This window comes from Aedes albopictus, chromosome 2 (assembly GCF_035046485.1).
Source record: "Aedes albopictus strain Foshan chromosome 2, AalbF5, whole genome shotgun sequence".
Lineage (NCBI taxonomy): Eukaryota > Metazoa > Arthropoda > Insecta > Diptera > Culicidae > Aedes > Aedes albopictus.
In genome coordinates this window covers 463,423,629-463,443,927 of record NC_085137.1, presented here as the reverse complement: position 1 = coordinate 463,443,927, position 20,299 = coordinate 463,423,629, and the positions used below count along the sequence as shown (strand labels likewise).

At 40.4% G+C, this 20,299-nt stretch overlaps 2 protein-coding genes across 2 annotated transcripts; one reads left to right on the top strand and one right to left on the bottom strand.

Annotated features, from left to right (window-relative positions):
* Window positions 1–4,433: 4,433 nt before the first annotated feature.
* LOC134286935 (uncharacterized) lies at window positions 4,434–5,902 on the bottom strand. The gene is made up of 2 exons (XM_062848637.1): window positions 5,601–5,902; window positions 4,434–4,998 (listed from the first exon to the last, which is right to left on the bottom strand). The coding sequence occupies exons 1-2, from the start codon at window positions 5,900–5,902 to the stop codon at window positions 4,434–4,436; spliced, it is 867 nt and encodes a 288-aa protein (XP_062704621.1).
* A 480-nt stretch (window positions 5,903–6,382) lies between these two features.
* Window positions 6,383–7,405, top strand: LOC134286934 (uncharacterized). Its single transcript, XM_062848636.1, has one exon. It carries the CDS (start codon window positions 6,383–6,385, stop codon window positions 7,403–7,405), a length of 1,023 nt encoding a protein of 340 aa, XP_062704620.1.
* Window positions 7,406–20,299: the final 12,894 nt, after the last annotated feature.

Here is a 20,299-nt window from a genome sequence, read left to right as displayed (position 1 = left end):
ACCCATCTTTGTTGAATGTTCACCATGAGTGTCCAAAATCAGGCAGTTTTCTTTCGGCTTCCATCAGTCACTTATAGCACCACTGAAAGGAGAGAGATTCAGAGCTATCCACAAACAAGAATTATTTTTGCTCAGACACTGAACACTGGCATAACCTACAATGTAAGCGTCAGCAAGATTTTTTCCGATATCAGGGACGTTTCAGAGGCCCGCGGGTGTTCGAGATAGTCTCAGGAGGTGTAAAGGGGTTTCGTGGTGCCCTTCAGGGGTGTTCCAGGGAGTTTCAGGGGCATTATAGGGGTGCCCCAGAAAATGCTAGGGGGTTTCAAGGAGTTTGATGGGCGTTCCATGTATGTTTCGAGGGGTTTCAGGGGCGCTCCAGGGATGTTTCAGGGGATTTCAGTTGAGTTTTAGGGCTTTCAGGGGCTTTCCAGGTGAAGGCAAACCTGGCTACGTTGACGGGGACACGGCCGAGAATCCAACGGGCACCAGCTACAGCAGGAACAGACAGCAGCAAACCACTTTGGAACGGCGGCGACCACGTTCCCGGGGACACGGGGAGAGACACCACTTTCGAATAAAACTCTACGGTCTTTCTTTTAACACTCGCAGAATGAGAAACACTAGAGTGGGGTCGAATATGTTTATTCGATAAAATCCGAAATACAACTAACTCGTAGATTCTAATGATCTGCTTTATAACTAACAACCGCGCAAACACGATCGGCACGGTACCGAACGGAAGAGAACTCAACCTACCTACTCTCTGAGTTCATTTAGCGCATCATAGTGAGTAACAGAGAGGATTTCTATTACATGTGACTCAAATAGAGTAGTCTAATTACAATTCAAATATTAGGTTATAAACATATTTTACAATTGTGATCGCCAACACCCGGGGGTGTTTTAGAATTTTAGAAGCGTTCACACTTGGAAAAAATCACCGACTTCAGTAATGTTTCAAAAATTCGGTGACGTTTACCGAGCTTCGTTAAAATTTGACAGATAAACAATAACATTTTACCGAAATTTGGTAATTTTTACAGGATTTTGGTAAAAAGCCATTACCGAACGTTCAGCAGTTGAGATTTCGGTAAAAATTACCGAACGCGACTAGCTGTGTTCCAGGAGGTCTCAAGAGATTTCAGGGGTGCTCCGAAGAGTTTCAGGGGTATCACATGAGGATTCAGGAGGTTTCAGGAGGTTGCTTAGGATTTCAGGAGCATTTCAGGAGTCTCAAAGAGGCTTCAGAAGGTTTCCATGGTGTTCCATGGCGATTCAGGGACGTTCCGGTAGTGTTCCATGGGTTTAAGGGAGTCCCATGAGCGTTCCTGTTGGTCTCATGAAGTTTCAAGAGTATCAAGGATTTCCCATTGCCGGGGCCCGTGGCGCAGTGGCTACACGTTCGCTTCATAAGCGGATGGTCATGGGTTGGATCCCAGCCCCGGCACTTCGTCAGTTGCTCTTCCCCCCGAGAGCGGCTGGCACTTGACCCTCTTCTGAGCTCTCGTAGCTCAAACGGACCCTGATAATTGAATGTCGGCGAACGGCAACCCATAATGGACGACCCCCAATCGGACTGGAAAAAGAACAACAGCCACACATCATTTCATCATCGTGCTCATCATTCTACCAAGGACAGGGTAGAAAAGTGAAAGCAGCACAAAGGCAAACCAGTTCGATATAGTAGAATAAGAATATAAAAGGAAACATTTAGGCGCTGTACAAAATGTAAGTGCAGCCGCCAATTGGAATCGCTCACGTAGTTCCCTAGTGGACAAAAGAGCTGTAAAATAGGTTAAGTGCTTAAGAATAAGGATGTCCCACAGGGTTTCAAGGATTTTGTGCATAAGGGTTCCCAGGTGTATCATTAAGTTGCAGAGGTGTTCCAGGGGATCTCAGGGGTTTCTAGAGGTGTTTCAGGGGCGTTTCAGGGATGTTATAGGGGTCTCAAAAGCGCTTTATAGGATTTATGTGGGTTTCTGTGGCGTTCCAAGGAAGGTTCAAGGTGCGTTCTGAAACTCCCTGAGATCAACGGAAATCCATTCGGAATTCTTCTAAAATCCCTGAATAATCTTGATACGCCTTTGAAACCTCCCTTGGAAAATCCCTTGAACCTTTTTGAACTCCTTCTGAATTTCCCATGAAATTTGACATATTTGTAACAGACAATTTAAAATTTTAACTTCCGGTGTGAACCGTTCAGCAATGAGCAAGAATCTGTCAACTTTAGGATGACCTAGCTTAAGAATGCGTTCAACATGTTTGGTTTCACACTTTCGGTACAAATGCTGGAAAACGATTTTCTTATATTTCCAACGGTGACTTCGTCTTAAAACGTCGAAAAAAGCGAAAGGCAAGACAAAGTTTGCGGGGACAGCTAGTTTTGTATGAAAATCTGCAATTATTCGATCATCTTTATATGTATTAACAAGGAAGCCTTAAAACAAAATTATATCATACTCTGTTATCTGTGCACTTACTGTTACACTTGTTATGATTGTGATAAACAAAGATACTAGTAATACGGGGAATTCAAATTTGTCCGAAAGATTTGTTCAGTCTAGGGTTGTTGACGTTAATCACCGATTAACGCCGTTTACGTTAGTTTTCATCCAAATCAACGACAACGCCGGTGCGTTGATTTTCTTGGCAATCAACGTTAACGTTAACGGGTTGCGTTGAATCAACGCCAACGGAAGACGTTAATTTAATCGTTAATTACCGTACGGTATGCTGCTGTACATTTTGTTCAAGGGCTCACATAGCCGATGCGGTAAACGCGTGAATATTCAGCACGACCATGCTGAGGGTGACAGATACGATTCCCCGTCGGTTCACGGACTTTTCGTAATGGAGATTTCCTTGAATTTTTTGGCATGGAATACCTTCCTGCCACTATAATGCCTTTCGATACGAATGCCACTCTAGTGGTAAAGTGTCTTTAATAAACTAATAATACAGGCTGTTTCAGAAATTATAAATACACTTTGTTTATTCTATAAAATGAACTGTTCTAATGATTTTCACCAACTTCTTTCAGAGTATAGCATATTGTACTCTATATTTTCATATTTCCTTTCAATTGTCTTGATATTTAAAAGAACAGTCGAGTTCTCTAACAAATAACTTAATTTTTCAAATTTGCATTTGCACAAAGGTGTTTTTTTTTAATGATTTCAACATTATTTATCACTAAAGAATAAAAATTATCTCAATTTTTATCCCAATCGCTTTCTCAACAAGTTGTCTAAGGAATGCCTTGATCAAAATTTGAGAAAAATCGATAAAGGCATTTCCGCAACATTTTTTCGGAGATCAAGTTTCTTATTTTTTAAGGTTTTCTACGGAACATAAGAACTACCACACAGTTTCCTAGCTTTCCTGAACGCATTTAATCTAATCAAACTTATTTTTCAGCTCATTCGATCCTTCAGATGGCAAAGCTTGTCATACCATAAAAACGAATGCAGTAAGCAGTATTTAAGACATTCGTTTGCTTAACGTTTGTTGCTACTGGTGTTGTTGAGAAATTTGAAACAAAAATGTGTGTATTGAGAAGGCCCGTAATGGTGGTTCTTGATCAAATATTCCAGTAAAAATTACTCTTACCAATCGAGAAATATCTTTTATTATCGATACAACAATTTTTATTGTGTTTGGAAATTAAATATTTTATCTGTGATTTGTTTTTCTTTTCAACTTTTCTACAGTTTTTGACCACTTTGTGCAACTTCAAATTTTAATCATCTGGTTTACAGAGCCCCCTCTCAAATTGAAATGGCAGTTAATCGTTAGTGTATTTATAATTTCTGAAACAGTCTATAATAATAACTATATATGCACTATACAGTACAGGAATGCAAAATTGTCATGGAGTCTCAGGTCATGGGTGGAGAAGTTCTAAATAGATTACTGTGGGAATGCTCATAAAACACTAATCTGAGAGCAGGCTTAGTCGAGCAGTTACGACAAGGGCAAGGAAGAGTGAGATTTTTCCAATTCTGGGGTGAATAATAGTTATTTATATAACGAGTAGCAAAAAGTTGATTTTTTCAGCACGAGTCGTACATTTATCCAACGAGGCTTGCCGAGTTGGATAAACACAAAGAGTGCTGCAACGAGTTCCATACAAAATGTTATGCAATGATTTTTTTCATTATACAACTCATTTGAGGACCATAATGAACTACATCAATTTCTTGAGGTTTGTGCTAACGTAAGAACCTCGACACTACACAAAACACGCGGCGCGAGACAGGACACAACACTTATAGTTCTTACAAAAAATCAAAAGGGGTTTTAATTTACCTTTTAAGTCGACCGGTTTCGGGCTCGACGTTGCCCATCTACAGGACGATGTCCGACTGATTACGTTAGGCACTAATACAATTGTACTGCGTACAGTACTCGTCGACGAAAATGCTGTTGTTCTACTGAATTCTCAGCTTTGTCAGGTTGAAGAGGGGTGACTGTATCGGGGCATCGTCTTCATTCATGAGAGGACGATTCGCTGTGGCAATGTACATGGACTCCCATGCGTTTAACTGGGTGGATTTTCTAACATTCTTCACCAGCTTAGCATTTTCCCAATCCGCAGCATGGTCCAAATGAGTAGTGTGTACTGCCACGCTTGATTCATTGGTCCGTTTGTTTTCGACCGCGTGTTTATGTTCACGAAGACGAATTTTGAACTTCCGGCGAGTTTGCCCAATGTACACCGCAGGGCAATTTTGACACGGTATTTGGTAGATCCCAGATTTTTCATCCGCTGGGACCTTGTCTTTCAGGTTGCACAACAGGTCTTTCAACGTGTTACTGCTTTTGTACACAACCTGATATCCATGGTGCTCAAGGGTTGCATGAATCGGGTTCGAAATTTTTGGGTAAAACGGAAGGCTGATCCTTTTAACTTCCTCTTTTTCCGGCTTCAGTGTCGTGGCATTCCTCCTGTGTTTCTTTCTCTCGTGTTTCCGGAGAATTTTATCCACAAATTCCCTGTTACAGGTCGGACTCGATTATCCGGGGGTTCAATTAACCGGGGGCTCGATTATCCGTGGCTCGATTATCCGGCAAAAATGGCTCGATTATCCGGGGAAAAGTTTGTTTATGCTTTGTTTACAAGATTTAAGATTATAATATGTCAAAAAATGTGATAAACATCAAATACAACACCTGAAAATTGGATTTAACCTATTTGAAATTTTTTTTTTATTTTTTCATATTTTTCAGCTAAAATTTCATTTTCGAAAAACATGGTTATATTTATACCTGACGTTAAGTTTAGGCACTACAACGTCATGTATGTTAGCTTCTATGTTTAACGAACAATTTTTGATTGAAGAACATCAAAAATAAAAGAAAAGAAGCATGGCTCGATTATCCGGGTGATTCGATTATCCGGGGTGAAATAATTTTGGAGTCACCCGGATAATCGAGTCCGACCTGTATAACCATTCAACTCCCCAGCTCGGTGGATTTTATTTCTCTCTTCCACGAAATCCTCTCTTTCCATGGGGATGTTATACAAGCGGTGTGCCATGGAATGGAACGCTGCTTGCTGTTGCGCACCAAAATGATGAGAATCCGAAGTAATATACCTGTCCGTAGAGGTGGGTTTGCGGTAGATTGCGTATTTTAATCTATTTTCCTCTGTCTTGGAGATCATTAGATCAAGGAACGGTAGTTTCCCGTCCACCTCTTTCTCCAGCGTAAATTTTATGCTCTCATGCTGGGCATTCAGCAGGTCAAGTACCTGGGATAGATACCGCTCCTTTACAACAGCGAAAATATCGTCCACATAACGTCTCCACACTCGGGGGAACAACTTTTCTTTTTGTAATTCTACTTCAAAGTCGCTCATGAAAACGTTTGCCAGCAGTGGAGATAGTTTGCTGCCCATGCTTAGACCGAAGGTTTGTTTATAGAACTTACCCCTGAACGAGAAGTAGTTCTGATTCATACAGACCTCAGCTACCTGCAGGTAAGCGTCTATCTGGTTATGCGGTACACGACTCCTCTCTAGATGTCTTCGCAGGCTTCGCAAAGCATCGCCCACTGGTACGCTAGGGAATAGCGCAGTCACATCAAATGAAACCAACACCTCCCCACGCCGAACTTCGACATCTTTCAAATGCTCTACCAGATGTCTCTGAAAGATGTCGAAGTTCGGCGTGGGGAGGTGTTGGTTTCATTTGATGTGACTGCGCTATTCCCTAGCGTACCAGTGGGCGATGCTTTGCGAAGCCTGCGAAGACATCTAGAGAGGAGTCGTGTACCGCATAACCAGATAGACGCTTACCTGCAGGTAGCTGAGGTCTGTATGAATCAGAACTACTTCTCGTTCAGGGGTAAGTTCTATAAACAAACCTTCGGTCTAAGCATGGGCAGCAAACTATCTCCACTGCTGGCAAACGTTTTCATGAGCGACTTTGAAGTAGAATTACAACAAGAAAAGTTGTTCCCCCGAGTGTGGAGACGTTATGTGGACGATATTTTCGCTGTTGTAAAGGAGCGGTATCTATCCCAGGTACTTGACCTGCTGAATGCCCAGCATGAGAGCATAAAATTTACGCTGGAGAAAGAGGTGGACGGGAAACTACCGTTCCTTGATCTAATGATCTCCAAGACAGAGGAAAATAGATTAAAATACGCAATCTACCGCAAACCCACCTCTACGGACAGGTATATTACTTCGGATTCTCATCATTTTGGTGCGCAACAGCAAGCAGCGTTCCATTCCATGGCACACCGCTTGTATAACATCCCCATGGAAAGAGAGGATTTCGTGGAAGAGAGAAATAAAATCCACCGAGCTGGGGAGTTGAATGGTTATAACAGGGAATTTGTGGATAAAATTCTCCGGAAACACGAGAGAAAGAAACACAGGAGGAATGCCACGACACTGAAGCCGGAAAAAGAGGAAGTTAAAAGGATCAGCCTTCCGTTTTACCCAAAAATTTCGAACCCGATTCATGCAACCCTTGAGCACCATGGATATCAGGTTGTGTACAAAAGCAGTAACACGTTGAAAGACCTGTTGTGCAACCTGAAAGACAAGGTCCCAGCGGATGAAAAATCTGGGATCTACCAAATACCGTGTCAAAATTGCCCTGCGGTGTACATTGGGCAAACTCGCCGGAAGTTCAAAATTCGTCTTCGTGAACATAAACACGCGGTCGAAAACAAACGGACCAATGAATCAAGCGTGGCAGTACACACTACTCATTTGGACCATGCTGCGGATTGGGAAAATGCTAAGCTGGTGAAGAATGTTAGAAAATCCACCCAGTTAAACGCATGGGAGTCCATGTACATTGCCACAGCGAATCGTCCTCTCATGAATGAAGACGATGCCCCGATACAGTCACCCCTCTTCAACCTGACAAAGCTGAGAATTCAGTAGAACAACAGCATTTTCGTCGACGAGTACTGTACGCAGTATAATTGTATTAGTGCTTAACGTAATCAGTCGGACATCGTCCTGTAGATGGGCAACGTCGAGCCCGAAACCGGTCGACTTAAAAGGTAAATTAAAACCCCTTTTAATTATTTGTAAGAACTATAAGTGTTGTGTCCTGTCTCGCGCCGCGTGTTTTGTGTAGCATAATGAACTAGTTCGAAAAAAATGGACTATTATGATACCAAAATGAATTAAATAAAAAAGAAATTATGATACTGAATTGCATTAAATAGTTTTTAGGCCAGATACCATCAAGAGCTTTCGTACGATTCGCAAAAAGTCTTTCGGTTTCTGAAGTTTCTTCAAACTGATGGGATTCCTTTTACGGTGCCGTCCTTTTTGATCGAGCAGAAGATCGATACGGATATCTGACGACTAAAATATTACCGCGCACTGAAACGGCAAAAACTAGCAATAGCCAATATCTTACAAAAATATTGATGAAAACTATCTAGGTCTTTTATAACAGAGAGATGCTCCTTCCTATTATCATCTGCACGAAAAACTATTCAAAAATCTCCATAGAATTCCGAGTAATTCAATAAAAACTTGAATTTTTATTGCTTCGTCCATACAAAGTGTTAGGCGAATTTGATTAAGTTTATTGGTAATTTCCATTCATTTGCAAAGATTTACTTTCATTTGCTATTATCTCAGTTCAGAAGCATGCTATCGAAAAACAATGTATGGATGAATTTACCCTTGTAATTTTATCTGAAAGTTTGCCGAATAACATTGGGGTCGCAAACGTATACCAAAGTCGTGAGCGAACTGTGAAGGCAACTCTCCACGCGGTGAATGAAAATTACATTCACGCTGTGAAAAGTTGCCTTCACAGCTCGCTCACGACTTTGGTATGCGTGTGCGACCCCAATGTTATTCGCCAAACTTTCAGATAAAATTACAAGGTTTAATTCATTCATACATTGTTTTTCGATAGCATGCTTCTGAACTGAGATAATAGCAAATGAATGTAAATCTTTGCAAATGAATGGTCGCAACCTTGCTAATTTCTAATTTTTAATTGAGCGATAATATAGCTGCCTTCAAATTGGCTCATAGGATGTCTTATAAATGACTAAACGCATGACTCGTTACCCATCACAAGGCGCGCACTCGGCAAGGTTCCAATACATCGCTTAAAGAGTTGCCACAGACACAGACTGTGCTATCAAGTCAATTTAGAATGGAAAAAAATATGAAGATAATCTTGCATTTTTCCTAGGATTTTTCCTTTTTGACTCAATGCTCCACTGACGATAGTTCAAAAGTTAGGTAATGTTAATCCTAAACCTTATATAGGGATATTAACACTGATACTCATTCACATTATTAACGCAAAATCAACGGAATCGTTGATGTTAAATCAACGCTCTACGTTAACGTTAATCACATAACATAAGTGGAACTCCATAGTCAGAGCGAAAGAAAAAGTTGTATCTCTTTCTGGCACTCGAAACTGGTGTATCTTCTATAAAAGGCGTCGAACAGTCATTTATTTTTATAAACAAACAACATCTGATCCAACCAGTTTTCCAGTTTTGGCAAAGAATAAAGGAACGAAGATTGGCATCTGAGACATGCGCGAAACTAGCTGCTGTAAATCCACTTATTCATTTTGTCATAAATTTATTGAAATCTTCGAAATAACACATTCACGTTTCATATATCGATCTCTTTTGGCGCTGTCCATAAACTACGTGGACTTTTTTTCGGCCATCTCAAAACCCCCCCTCCCCCCTCGTAGACTTTTGTTCATACAAAATTTTTGAAATTTGTATGAAGCGTAGACTTTGGCCAGACCCCCACCGCCCCCCCCCCCTTAAGAGTCTACGTAGTTTATGGACAGGCCCTTTTATATTTAAGGCTAGAAAACGTATTTTTGACTTGAGTTTACAAAGTTTCATCACAATTTATATCCTAGTTTAGATCTCCATGTGCTGCCAGTCTAGATCTACTTATGAGGTCTTTGTTTTACTTCACAGCAATGAAAAATGGTATACATTTTAAAAAATGGTACGGCAATAATGTTATAACGCGTTTGACATTTCGGTGCTCTGTATACCAGCGTACGAAATCGGAAAGGCATCAACTTTTTTATCCAGAGTTCCACTTATGTAATGTGCGTTAACGTTGATCAACGCTTCTGGAAAATCAACGCAAAATTTGTTGATCGTTACAATTAACGCTAACGAATTAACGAAACGGCGTTAATCGTTGATTAACGTTAACAACCCTGGTTCAGTCTAATGGAGGACTTTAACGTTGCTAAAACTCAAATTCTCAAATCTCAAGGGCTAAAAACTTTCAAACTTTGTGGGACTTGTGCAGCCCCATTGCAATGCTTAACCAAAGAGCTCAAAGTTTGGGAAGAGGTATAGAATTTGTTTACAACTCGAATAAGCGGTGTATAGATAGAATGGCTCAAAATTCAGAAAGAGTACATTTTACTCCACCCTCCCCAAACTTCCTTACGCGTGATGGTTATAACTGTGGGTGCGCGCAGTCGACCAACCTGTGTGCTCTGTGCCAATTCTCGTCGACGATGACGCCGACAACAATGATAAGCAACAGCGCCCCAAAAGTGAGTGGCATCATCAGAATCACATTTTCTTCAATTTCGATCCATCACAAGCAGCCTTCCGTTTCACGTTTCCGAGGAATTCACCTGGCTTGGTTGCGAGCTGAGCAGTGAGCAACAACATCACATTTGGGACAAGATTCCACTGAACTCACCACCACACGACGAGGGCTGCGCGGGAGAAGGGGCCGCTAGCGGGGCCCGGCTTCATTCAACCAGCGCCAGCCAACGCAGCGCAGTACCAGCTTCCAGTTGATGATGATGACTGATCGCTCGGTTCTCTAGCTACAACAACGCCTTTGAAATGTCACTTCTTTGAACGCTTACATGCTGTTGCCGACGAGACACTGACATGAGATTACTTCTCATCTCCGCCCGTTTCCCGGTGAGTGGAGATGAGGAGATGCACTTCGTTTTGGATAGGATGTACAGTACAAGCTCACTTACAAAATGAGAGCTTTTCTACGAATAGGACATGTATAATTTGAACTGTGAATAAACAGTGTCTTGACTTGCGTGGTGGGAGTGTTCGGGATTGAGAATAAAATAGGTTACCAGAACTGGGTCAAAGAAAAGATTTTCCGTTTCAAACGTTGCATTCCAGACAAACAGCCGTTAACACTTGACAAATTCATCAAGGGTAATTATTTGTTCAATTATTGGCATCCTTTTTTTTTCAGTTTCCTTATTTTTTTTATTATTTTTTTGTTATTTTATGTTACCAGTATCTACCAGAAGTGCGTGATAATATTTTGATAATAATGATTTTGCCTTTTTCTGCTTACAATGTGAATGGTATGACCATGACAATAAAATTTTTCGAAAAATGGAAATCAGGAGGCAAACGCACATATGCTACGGCATCGAAAAGAACAGCATTATCTACCTATGTTGTCGAATAAAAATAAGTCTGACATCTACCGGCCACCTTCCCACAAACACAGTCCATTACCGAAATGGCAGTGCTCCCAAGGGGAACCCGAAATTGCGCAATAAACAGCATTAATCCAATAATGATTCTATTTATAGGTGGGTACATTTGGCCTATTTTTGTTTTGCCCTAGTGACGACTAACCAACAACGCAATGAACCTGGAAAGCACATGGTAACGACTCGTCCATATCCAAACTGGTCTGGCCTTTGGTTGTCCCCTTTCAGCATGGAGTTACCACACTAATGAGAAAATTTGCAGGAGTAATAATGGCCGTTGGCAGGTTACATTATGACGATGTAAAACATTTTCTATGATGTGTTACATATCCCTTTCAGGACGGAGCGTACAAAAGTGAAATTTCCATACAAATGGCCCAACTTTGGCTCTCCAGACCTTTTAGATTTCCCAACAAAATAACAATTGTTGTTCCTCATTTGCAAGAACTACTCTTAAGCTTTCGATTTCAAGCTTTCACTACATATAAAACTTTTTCATGTTTTACGGATTTTCTCCACTTTTGTTTAACTTATTGTAGCAAATCTCACATGGAACGTAAAAAAAAGTTTTTTTTACACACATACAAGTATACACAATCATTCCCTGTTGAGTATTTGGACGAGTCGGACGTATGTTCTGTACTCACCACGCGATAGCTTTTAAACAAGTGAAGTTTTTTTTCCGCAAGTGCGGAAGGTTTTGCCTTTCTCGTACACCAAGGTGTACCGAAAGGCTATATGTTCACTCCAAAAACGAAAATTTGATAGAGCCTCCGGAGGGGTCAAGTCTTATATACCAATCGACTCAGCTCGACGAATTGAGGTGATGTCTGTGTGTGTGTATGTGTGTGTGTGTGTATGTGTGTGTGTGTGTATGTGTGTGTACAAAAAAACTCACATCACTTTTTGGCAGTAAACCTCAACCGATTTTATTGACCGACGGTTCATTCGACGCGGAATCTGGTTCCATTGTTTCCTATTGAAAATGGTTCAGATCGGTCCAGCCGTTCCGGAGTTATGGCCATTTGGGTGTTCCGGACCGGTACCCCAGGAAGGGGCCAGATATGAAAACGCTACAAACCCATCCATGCGGCACATCAAACTACGGCATTTTCGATAACTTGATGAATGGTAAGCAGAAAAATAGTCTCAGACCATATCTGAACCGGTAGTGTCCCGGAACCGGTTCCGGGTGTCCCGCCGGAAGTGACCAAACATAAAAGTGAACTAAACCCATTTATGCGACACATCAAACCGCGGCTTTTTCGATAACGTGGTGAACAATAAGCAGGAAAACATTCTCAGACCATATCGGAACCGGTAGTGTTCCGGAACCGGTTGCAAATGTCCCGCCGGAAGTGGCCAAGTATTAAAGTTAACCAAACCCATGCATGCGACATATCAAATAGTGGCTTTTTTGATATCCTGATGAACAGTAAGCAGGATAATATTCTCAGACCATATCTGAACCGGTTGTGTCCCGGAATCGGTTCCGGGTGTCCCGTCGGAAGTGGCCAAATATAAAATTGAAATAAAACTATGCATGTGACACATCAAACCACAGCTTTTTCGATAACCTGATGAACAGTAAGCAGGAAAGCATTCTCAGACCATATCGGAACCGGTTCCAAATGTTCCGCCGGAGGTGGCAAAGTATAAAAGTTAATTAAACCCATGCAAGGGACATATCAAATCGTGGCTTTTTTGATATCCTGATTAACAGTAAGCAGGAAAATATTTTCAAAACATATCTGAATCGGTTGTGATCCAGAACCGGTTCCGAGTGTCCCGCCGGAAATGGCTAAATATAAAAGGGAACCAAATCCATGCAAGCGACACATCAAATCGCGGATTTTAAGGCATCTTGATTTGACAAAAAAAAAAGTTACCGGCTATATTGGGGACAACCGGTAGTGTTCCGCAACCGATTACGGTTGCCCCATCGGAAGTGGTCAAATGTAAAGGAGAACCAAACCCATAAATTCGACACATTTAATGACTTTTTAGGTAAGCTGATGAACGGTTAACAAAAAAAATCATAGACCATACTTTGGAAAACCAATAGTGTGCCGAAACCGGTTCCAGGTGCCCCGACGGAAGTGGTCAAATGTAGAAAAAAAAACCAAACGCATACACGCAGCACACTAAATAACGGCTTCTTCGATAACGCGAAGAACGGTCAGCAAGGAAATAGTCTCAGGTCAGTAGTGTTCCGGAACCAGATGCGAGTGCCTCGCCGGAACTGGCGAAATGCACGAATGAACCAAACCCATACATGCATTACATCAATTTGCGACTTTTTAGGAGAACTGATTAATAATTTGCATGAACCTAGTCTAAGACCACATCAGGGACAATCGGTAAGTGGTAAAATGTGAACCGAAAGTTGTACATGTGAAATTGAATCAAATCCATGCGTGTCGTACCATAAAACCACGCTAATTCGACAATGATTGCTGTCAAATTACCTGTGTAAACTTTCAATTCGATAAACTAACTCTATTTTAGTTTTGTTTAGATTGTATGATTTTTTTTTGAACACAGATCTTACAGATATTGTGATGGTACGAATTGATAGCTTATACATTTTACGATTGTTGGCTTCCGAGGTTCACTGCGGTTGATCACCAAACGGATCAGGTGTCGGAATGCACCAAATTAGAACTTTCGGAAGTAGCAGCTGCACGAGGAGCCACTGCGGGTGTAAGTAACATCACAATATTGTATCATTCGTATTTACAGTGTATTACACTGTGACATTTGATCATTTTTTTAATTCAACAAATTTCGAATGAGCGGGGTACAAGTTTAAAAGTGTCTTATTAGGGAGTGATGAATACGCGGGGTTTGACAGTACATCAAATAGCAGATTTTTTAATAACTTCTTCTTCTTCTTCATAGCTCGACGTTCGCATTGGAACTTGGCCTGCCTCTCTTCCACTTAGTGTTCTTTAGAGCACTTCCACAGTTAATAATTGAAGGGTTTTCTTTGCCCGCCATTGCATGAATTTGTATATTGTGAGGCAAGTTCAATGATACACTATGCTCAGGAAGTCGAGAAAATGTTCCCGACCGGAACGGGAATCAAACCCGCCGTTTCCGGATTGGCGATTCATAGCCTTAACCACTAGGCCAACTGGAGACCCTTTTTTGATAACACGATGATCGATTCGTAAGAACATAGCCTCAGACCATATTTTAGATAACCGGTAGTGTCCCGAAACTAGTTCTGGGTGTCCCACTGGAAGTGGTCAAATGTAAAAGTGATTTGTACCCATGCATAAGATAAATCAAATCGTGTTTTTTTTTAGGTAACCTGATGTACGTTAGCAATGATATTGCCTCAGACTATATTTGGGAGACCCGGTGGTGCTCCGGAACCTGTTCCGGAAAGTAACCAAATGTACCATGCGACACATCACATCACGGCTTTTTTAATAACCTGAGGAACGGTTAACTAGAAAATAGGCTCATACCACATTAGAGACTACTGGTAGGGTTGCACAACCAGCGTTTGATGCTTCGCCAGAACTACGAAAGTAAATAAAATCAATGCAAGCGATAAATATGTGTAAGAGAACAAAATCTTGACATATTAAACCCACATACAAACAGACGTCTCACTATACTCACTACGTTCTTGTTTTTAACGGTCAATAAAATATAACCTAGAATGTGCAGAAAAATCTTTATCGAAGACCGCAAAGTGATCTGTGAATGTGTAAAAAGTTATATCTTAGCTTGTTAGTATCGTCTTGATATTGATCAGCTCCCAATGTTAGTGAAGGTGCTCAAGCAGTCAACTGAGAAATCTGATATTATTCAGCTCTGCTTTTACGCTGAACACAACGTCGGAGTATGTGCCATCAATAAGTTTTAAGTCAATTCAATGATGGTTTTGATAAAATGCTTGGTTTTCTTAAAACAATATCAGGATTCAGGAACACTTTGACTTACTTCGACGGAAAGATCGTGAGAACATATACGACGAGAAAGGCACTATCACCTCTAGGTGGATTAATTTGGGTTTTTTTTTATATCGTTCGTTTTCCTGCTTGTCCGAAGTGTAGTATCACAAAGTGGTATCCAGCGCAACTCGGAAAGCGAGGTGCTTGCATCATCGTGCATCAAAGAAGAGCATCGCATCCAAGAAAGTCATCTTTATCCCCATCATCAGCCCCTCCATCATCGAAAAGGACGGCGGCGACGGGTGCGAAGGCAGACGCGACGGACAGCTACACCATCTGCCTGCCTGTGATAAATATCTACCTGCTTCGGTCAGATAAGTATCACTCTTTCGATACACTCTTTTGTCCGCCCAGCTTGTTTTGAACGCTTTTATCTATATTGTATCCCAAGTCCACATTCGAACACGTGTTTTCTGACATCCAAAGCAGTGGTTCCCAAACTACTGTATTGCCCGTGTAGTTGCCGGCTTAGAATAGCACTCTTGACCCCCTGCTCCGGGGGTAAATGTCCTCCAGACAAGGACCTCCAATCCAAGGTGTCAAGTGACCCGTGCTGAGGGCACTGAATGGTTGAGGGGGTTTAAAAGATGCTCGATCTTTAACGGAGCCCGTAGCGTGGTTAGATCACCTTTTTGGGTTGCGTTGTGGTGAAAGATCTACCAAACCGAAATCTAGTGTCGTCCTATTTTTCAATTTTGGAATATGTGTTCTGGTAATTCAAGGAATTGTAGTATTTGGTTTTTGCTACTGGTGTTTTGGTGACTTCCAGTTTTTGAATAAAACTATGTTTACCAGCTTTACTATGCATATAGTTAAAAACCTCACAATCTGAGGCTAAACTCAATGCAAAGGAAATAAATTTGTTTCCACATGGCCGATTCGATTGGAGGCGAAACGCCTTCCAATGATATAATTGCTCGTACACGGTTTTATCAGCCATCTTCGCTTGGGCCTTGGTTTGTCTATTTCCGGCGCAAATGCAAACCATTGAATATGCTTTCGAATTCTCGAGAGCTGATGCGTAAGTATCCTGGGACCGTTTTTCACCAAGTAAAGGCATCCAAGCTACATGTTACCGCTCCTAGCTACAAAGCAGCAAATGAAATTGCTCAACACGCAGCGTTTACTGTTGAATATGCGGTCTATGTGCCAGCACGAGAAGTGGAGGGAAAGATCCTCGACGAAACGCTGACATGTGAGGACATCAAGACCGGCTATGGTATTCAAATTTTATAACTCATATATCTCAGTGTCTGAATTACTTAGAAAGATGGTGTCTTCGACAAAGTTGTTTGCTAGTTCAAAGACTTACTGATAGAGAGACGTATGGTTCGAAACTCCACTTAAAGGTGGCGCTAGTGAGCTTTCAAATTTTATAACATACATATCTCAGGATCCTGATTACTTGGAACAATGATGTCTTCGGTATAGTTGTTTGGCAGATGAAGGGCTTACAGTTAATGTGCTGTTTCATGCGAGATTCCACTACAAGGTATCGCAAAATATAAATTTGCTAAAACATGCAAATGGATGGAATTTCACAGAATGTTTTCAACGAGCTTTTTTTTTTTTGACGATCACATTTCAACCGATTCAAATATATTTCAAAACTAATACATTAGTTGCAAATGTGCAAAATTTCCTTCCATTAGGTTCGTTTTGTCCTAAGATAGAGAATTTGATATAACGACAGTCAGATATTGAATATTATACAAGAAGCGCTCGACCTTCATGTTAAGTTCATCTATCATACCCAAAATGGAATACATTGTAATCAACTAGATCAGAGGTTCCCAAACTTTTTGCTACCGCGGCGCCTTTTGAAATTTTCAAAATTTTCGCGGCGCACCAACATTTTTTTACAAAGAATTTTAATAATTTTAACACCTTCAGTTCAAAATTTCAAATATAAATCGTAAAAAAGCCTTCAATGTCATGTTTTTTCATAAAAAAAAAATGCTTAAAGATTCGCAGAACTTAACACAAGTTTAAGATTTCTGAAGGATCGCATTGCAAAAATTTTATTTTTTTTAAATAAAATATGTAGATTACCAAATTTTAGGCAAAATAGATAAAAAAAAATGAAATGTTCAGAAGCTGTCAGACGGCTGACAGTCACGGTGAGGGGTCATGTTTTTGTATTCGGAATTAAAAAAACTCAACTAAACTCAACAACTCAAAAAAGGCGGTTTCGGAATCATGCATGAAATCGTCACAAAAATTGTCGCATATTTGCACGATAAGGAGCTAAACCAGTCTATAGGAGGAAATCTCAATCATATTTATCTCTAAGATTGATAACAAGTTATGACAGTGATGTAAGTAAAAATGTTATACCGAAACTTTTGAGACAGCACGAAAATTAAGTGAAGAATTAGCTCAATGTTAAAAAACACGTTAATAAAAACAAAACAAAAAAACAAGGTCGAAAACCTGCAATCTCCATGGAGATTGACAGTAATTATGGAAAGGACTTAAAAACAGTTTCTTGAAATATCTACTTTGAATTACAAGCTATTGATAAAATCGAAAACTAAGCCGAATCACAAAAAAATCCAACAAATTGAGAGTCTTGCCAAAAATTTCAAAATTCCGGAAATAAAAAAAAATTAAAAATTTTAATGTTTCATGAGGATGTTATAAATTCCGGAAAACATTCGTAGACTTTGGATATTTACTATTAAATTGAAAATTTAGAAGAGTGAAAACCCCTTTGAATGACTTTCTTCCATAAAAAAGCCAAAACATTGATATCTAATACAAAAAAGGGTTTGAGATTACACTAGTTTTACAAAACAATACAATAACAGATAAAAATATATTCTGCCTTCAATAATAAGAGTTTGTTCGTTCTTTGTGTTTTGGCCCAAGAGCCTGCGGCGCACCTGAGAGATGTTCACGGCGCACCAGGGTGCCGCGGCGCACAGTTTGGGAAGCACTGAACTAGATGTATAACTAACAGTCAAAATTTAAAAACTTTCGGAACAAGGATGCAGAAGTTCAAATCAAGAAGCAGAAGCTCAAATCAAACGGCCAATCAACTGAAAAGCCTGGATTGACCAACAAACCTTGCGAAAGATACCATCATTCCGAGGAATTCGGACCCGGAGATATATAAGATATATAATTTGCATAGGACCACTGCGACCATTCAACTGAATGCACTTGACCTACTATACAGCTTTGTTGAAGTAACCAGAATCCTGAGAATTATTACATATAAAATTGCCATGCTCACTAGCGCTGTCTTGTGGTGAAATTTCGAATCAAACGACCAATCATCTATATGCCTTTGACCTACCAAACAACTTTGCTGAAGACATCATATGAACTACTGAACCACTTCACCGATGGTACCATTTTTCTAAGTATTAAGGATCCTGAGAAACATAAGATTTACATGCTCACTAGCGCCACCTAGCGGTAGAATCAAGGGTAGAATTTAAAATTAAACGACCAATCATCTGTGATTCCATGACCTACCAAACAACTTTGCTCAAGACACCATCTTTCTAAATAATCAGGATCATGAAAAAATGAGTTTGTAGCTTCTTTGAGGCAACACTCACGGCCGAACCGATCAGCATGACCCTTGCACGTTTCGATTCGTTTTCATGATGGCTGTGTTTATATGTATAAAAAGTTACGAAAATCAACTCAAAAAGTTGGAAAATTGATAAAGATCTGATTTTTGTGAGCTGGGAAAAAAATCAACAAGATCGAAATCAAATTAATCTAGAGTGCGGTGCTTAAATGAGCTTAAAATCTGTCAAACCACCACGAGATTGGCAAGACAGAGTTTGCCGGGACAGCTAGTAAGATATAAAATGTATATGCTCCTTAGCGCCAAATAGTTGTGGAATTTCAAATTAAATGACCAATCATCTATAAGCCCTTGATCTACTAATCAACTTTGCCAAAAACAGCATCTTTTAAGTTTTCAGGATCCTAAGATATTAGATATAACATCGGTATACTCACTAGCGCCGCCTAGTGGATGCATTGCGAATCAACTTTATTAGTACCAAGTAGCCCATGACATTTACAACAACTTTGCCGAAGACAGTTTTGCTCTAAACAATCAGGATCCTAAGATATTGCAGAACACGTGGGTGTTGTACAAAGTACAACGCGCGACACTGCTCGCGTTACAAAAATTGGCGCGAGTACTGAAAAGTTAAAGGACCTAGAGGAATCTCTGAAGGATTCTTGTAATTCTTCAAAAAAATCTCTAAATCAATAAAGCATCAACAGAACGCACTCTTGCAGAAACTAATAGGGTCATATCTGAAGAAACTTATCAAAGAATCTTTGGGGAAAATTCTTAAGGCCACTCTGGTTGAATTCTTTGAAGAGTCTTTGAATGGATTCCTGAACGTGTGAAGGTTATGGCTTTCCGTCTTAAGAGGAATAACTCAAAAACGGATTCCAAAGTTTACATCCGACGTTTCGGTCACATTAACTGTGCCTTTCTCAAGGAATAAGCTGTGTTCCGTTTTCTCGTAACATAGTCCCACAGCATGGGCCGAATTAAGTCCACACGAACGTGTCTTTTGTCGCCCGTGCCGGTGGTTCGGCATGGGGAAAATCCGAAATGACCATCGCAATTAAACATTAGAATGTCGTCTATTGTGATGAAGTCATGTCTTATATGAGTTGATTTGAGTTCGTATACGACATAAGGGGCTGTTCATAATCCGTGTGGACCAAAATTTGGTCTCAGAGCCCCCTCCCCCTCGTTGACTTTTGCCCATACAAAAATTTGGAAATTTGTATGGAGCGTAGACTTTTGCCAGACATCAGGTACGTTCAAAATCCCGTTAGGTACGCTCATGGCCCATTCATTTACTAGTATTAATTTTCTATTTTATGAATAGTATCCTGCCAACTAGATGGACATGAAAAACCCAGATTAATCCAGCTAGTGGTGATAGTGCCTTTCTTGTCGATTATGTAATCATGATCTTTCAGTCGGCGCAATAAATCTTGCCTTAGAGGCAGTGATCAGCCCTTAATCTCTGTGTTTTGGTAACGGACGGGAAGGAAGAAATTCTCATTATAGCGGTCACCGACGAATTTCTGAATCCTGAGAATACATACTTTATTTAGAAAAGCAAGAATTTTATCAAAGTCATCATCGAATTGGGAAACTTATTGATGGCACTTATTCCGCCGTTATGTTCAACGTATAGTCCTCTCAGATGACTGCTTGACCACCTTCACTGGAGGCCGATCCATACCAAGATGATAATTACAAGCTAGGATAAAACTTTTTCCACAGATCACTTTGAGCTCTTCGAAAAAGTTTTCTGCACACTTCCCAAGAAACAATTTTTGCGTTAAGAAATGTTTCTCAAA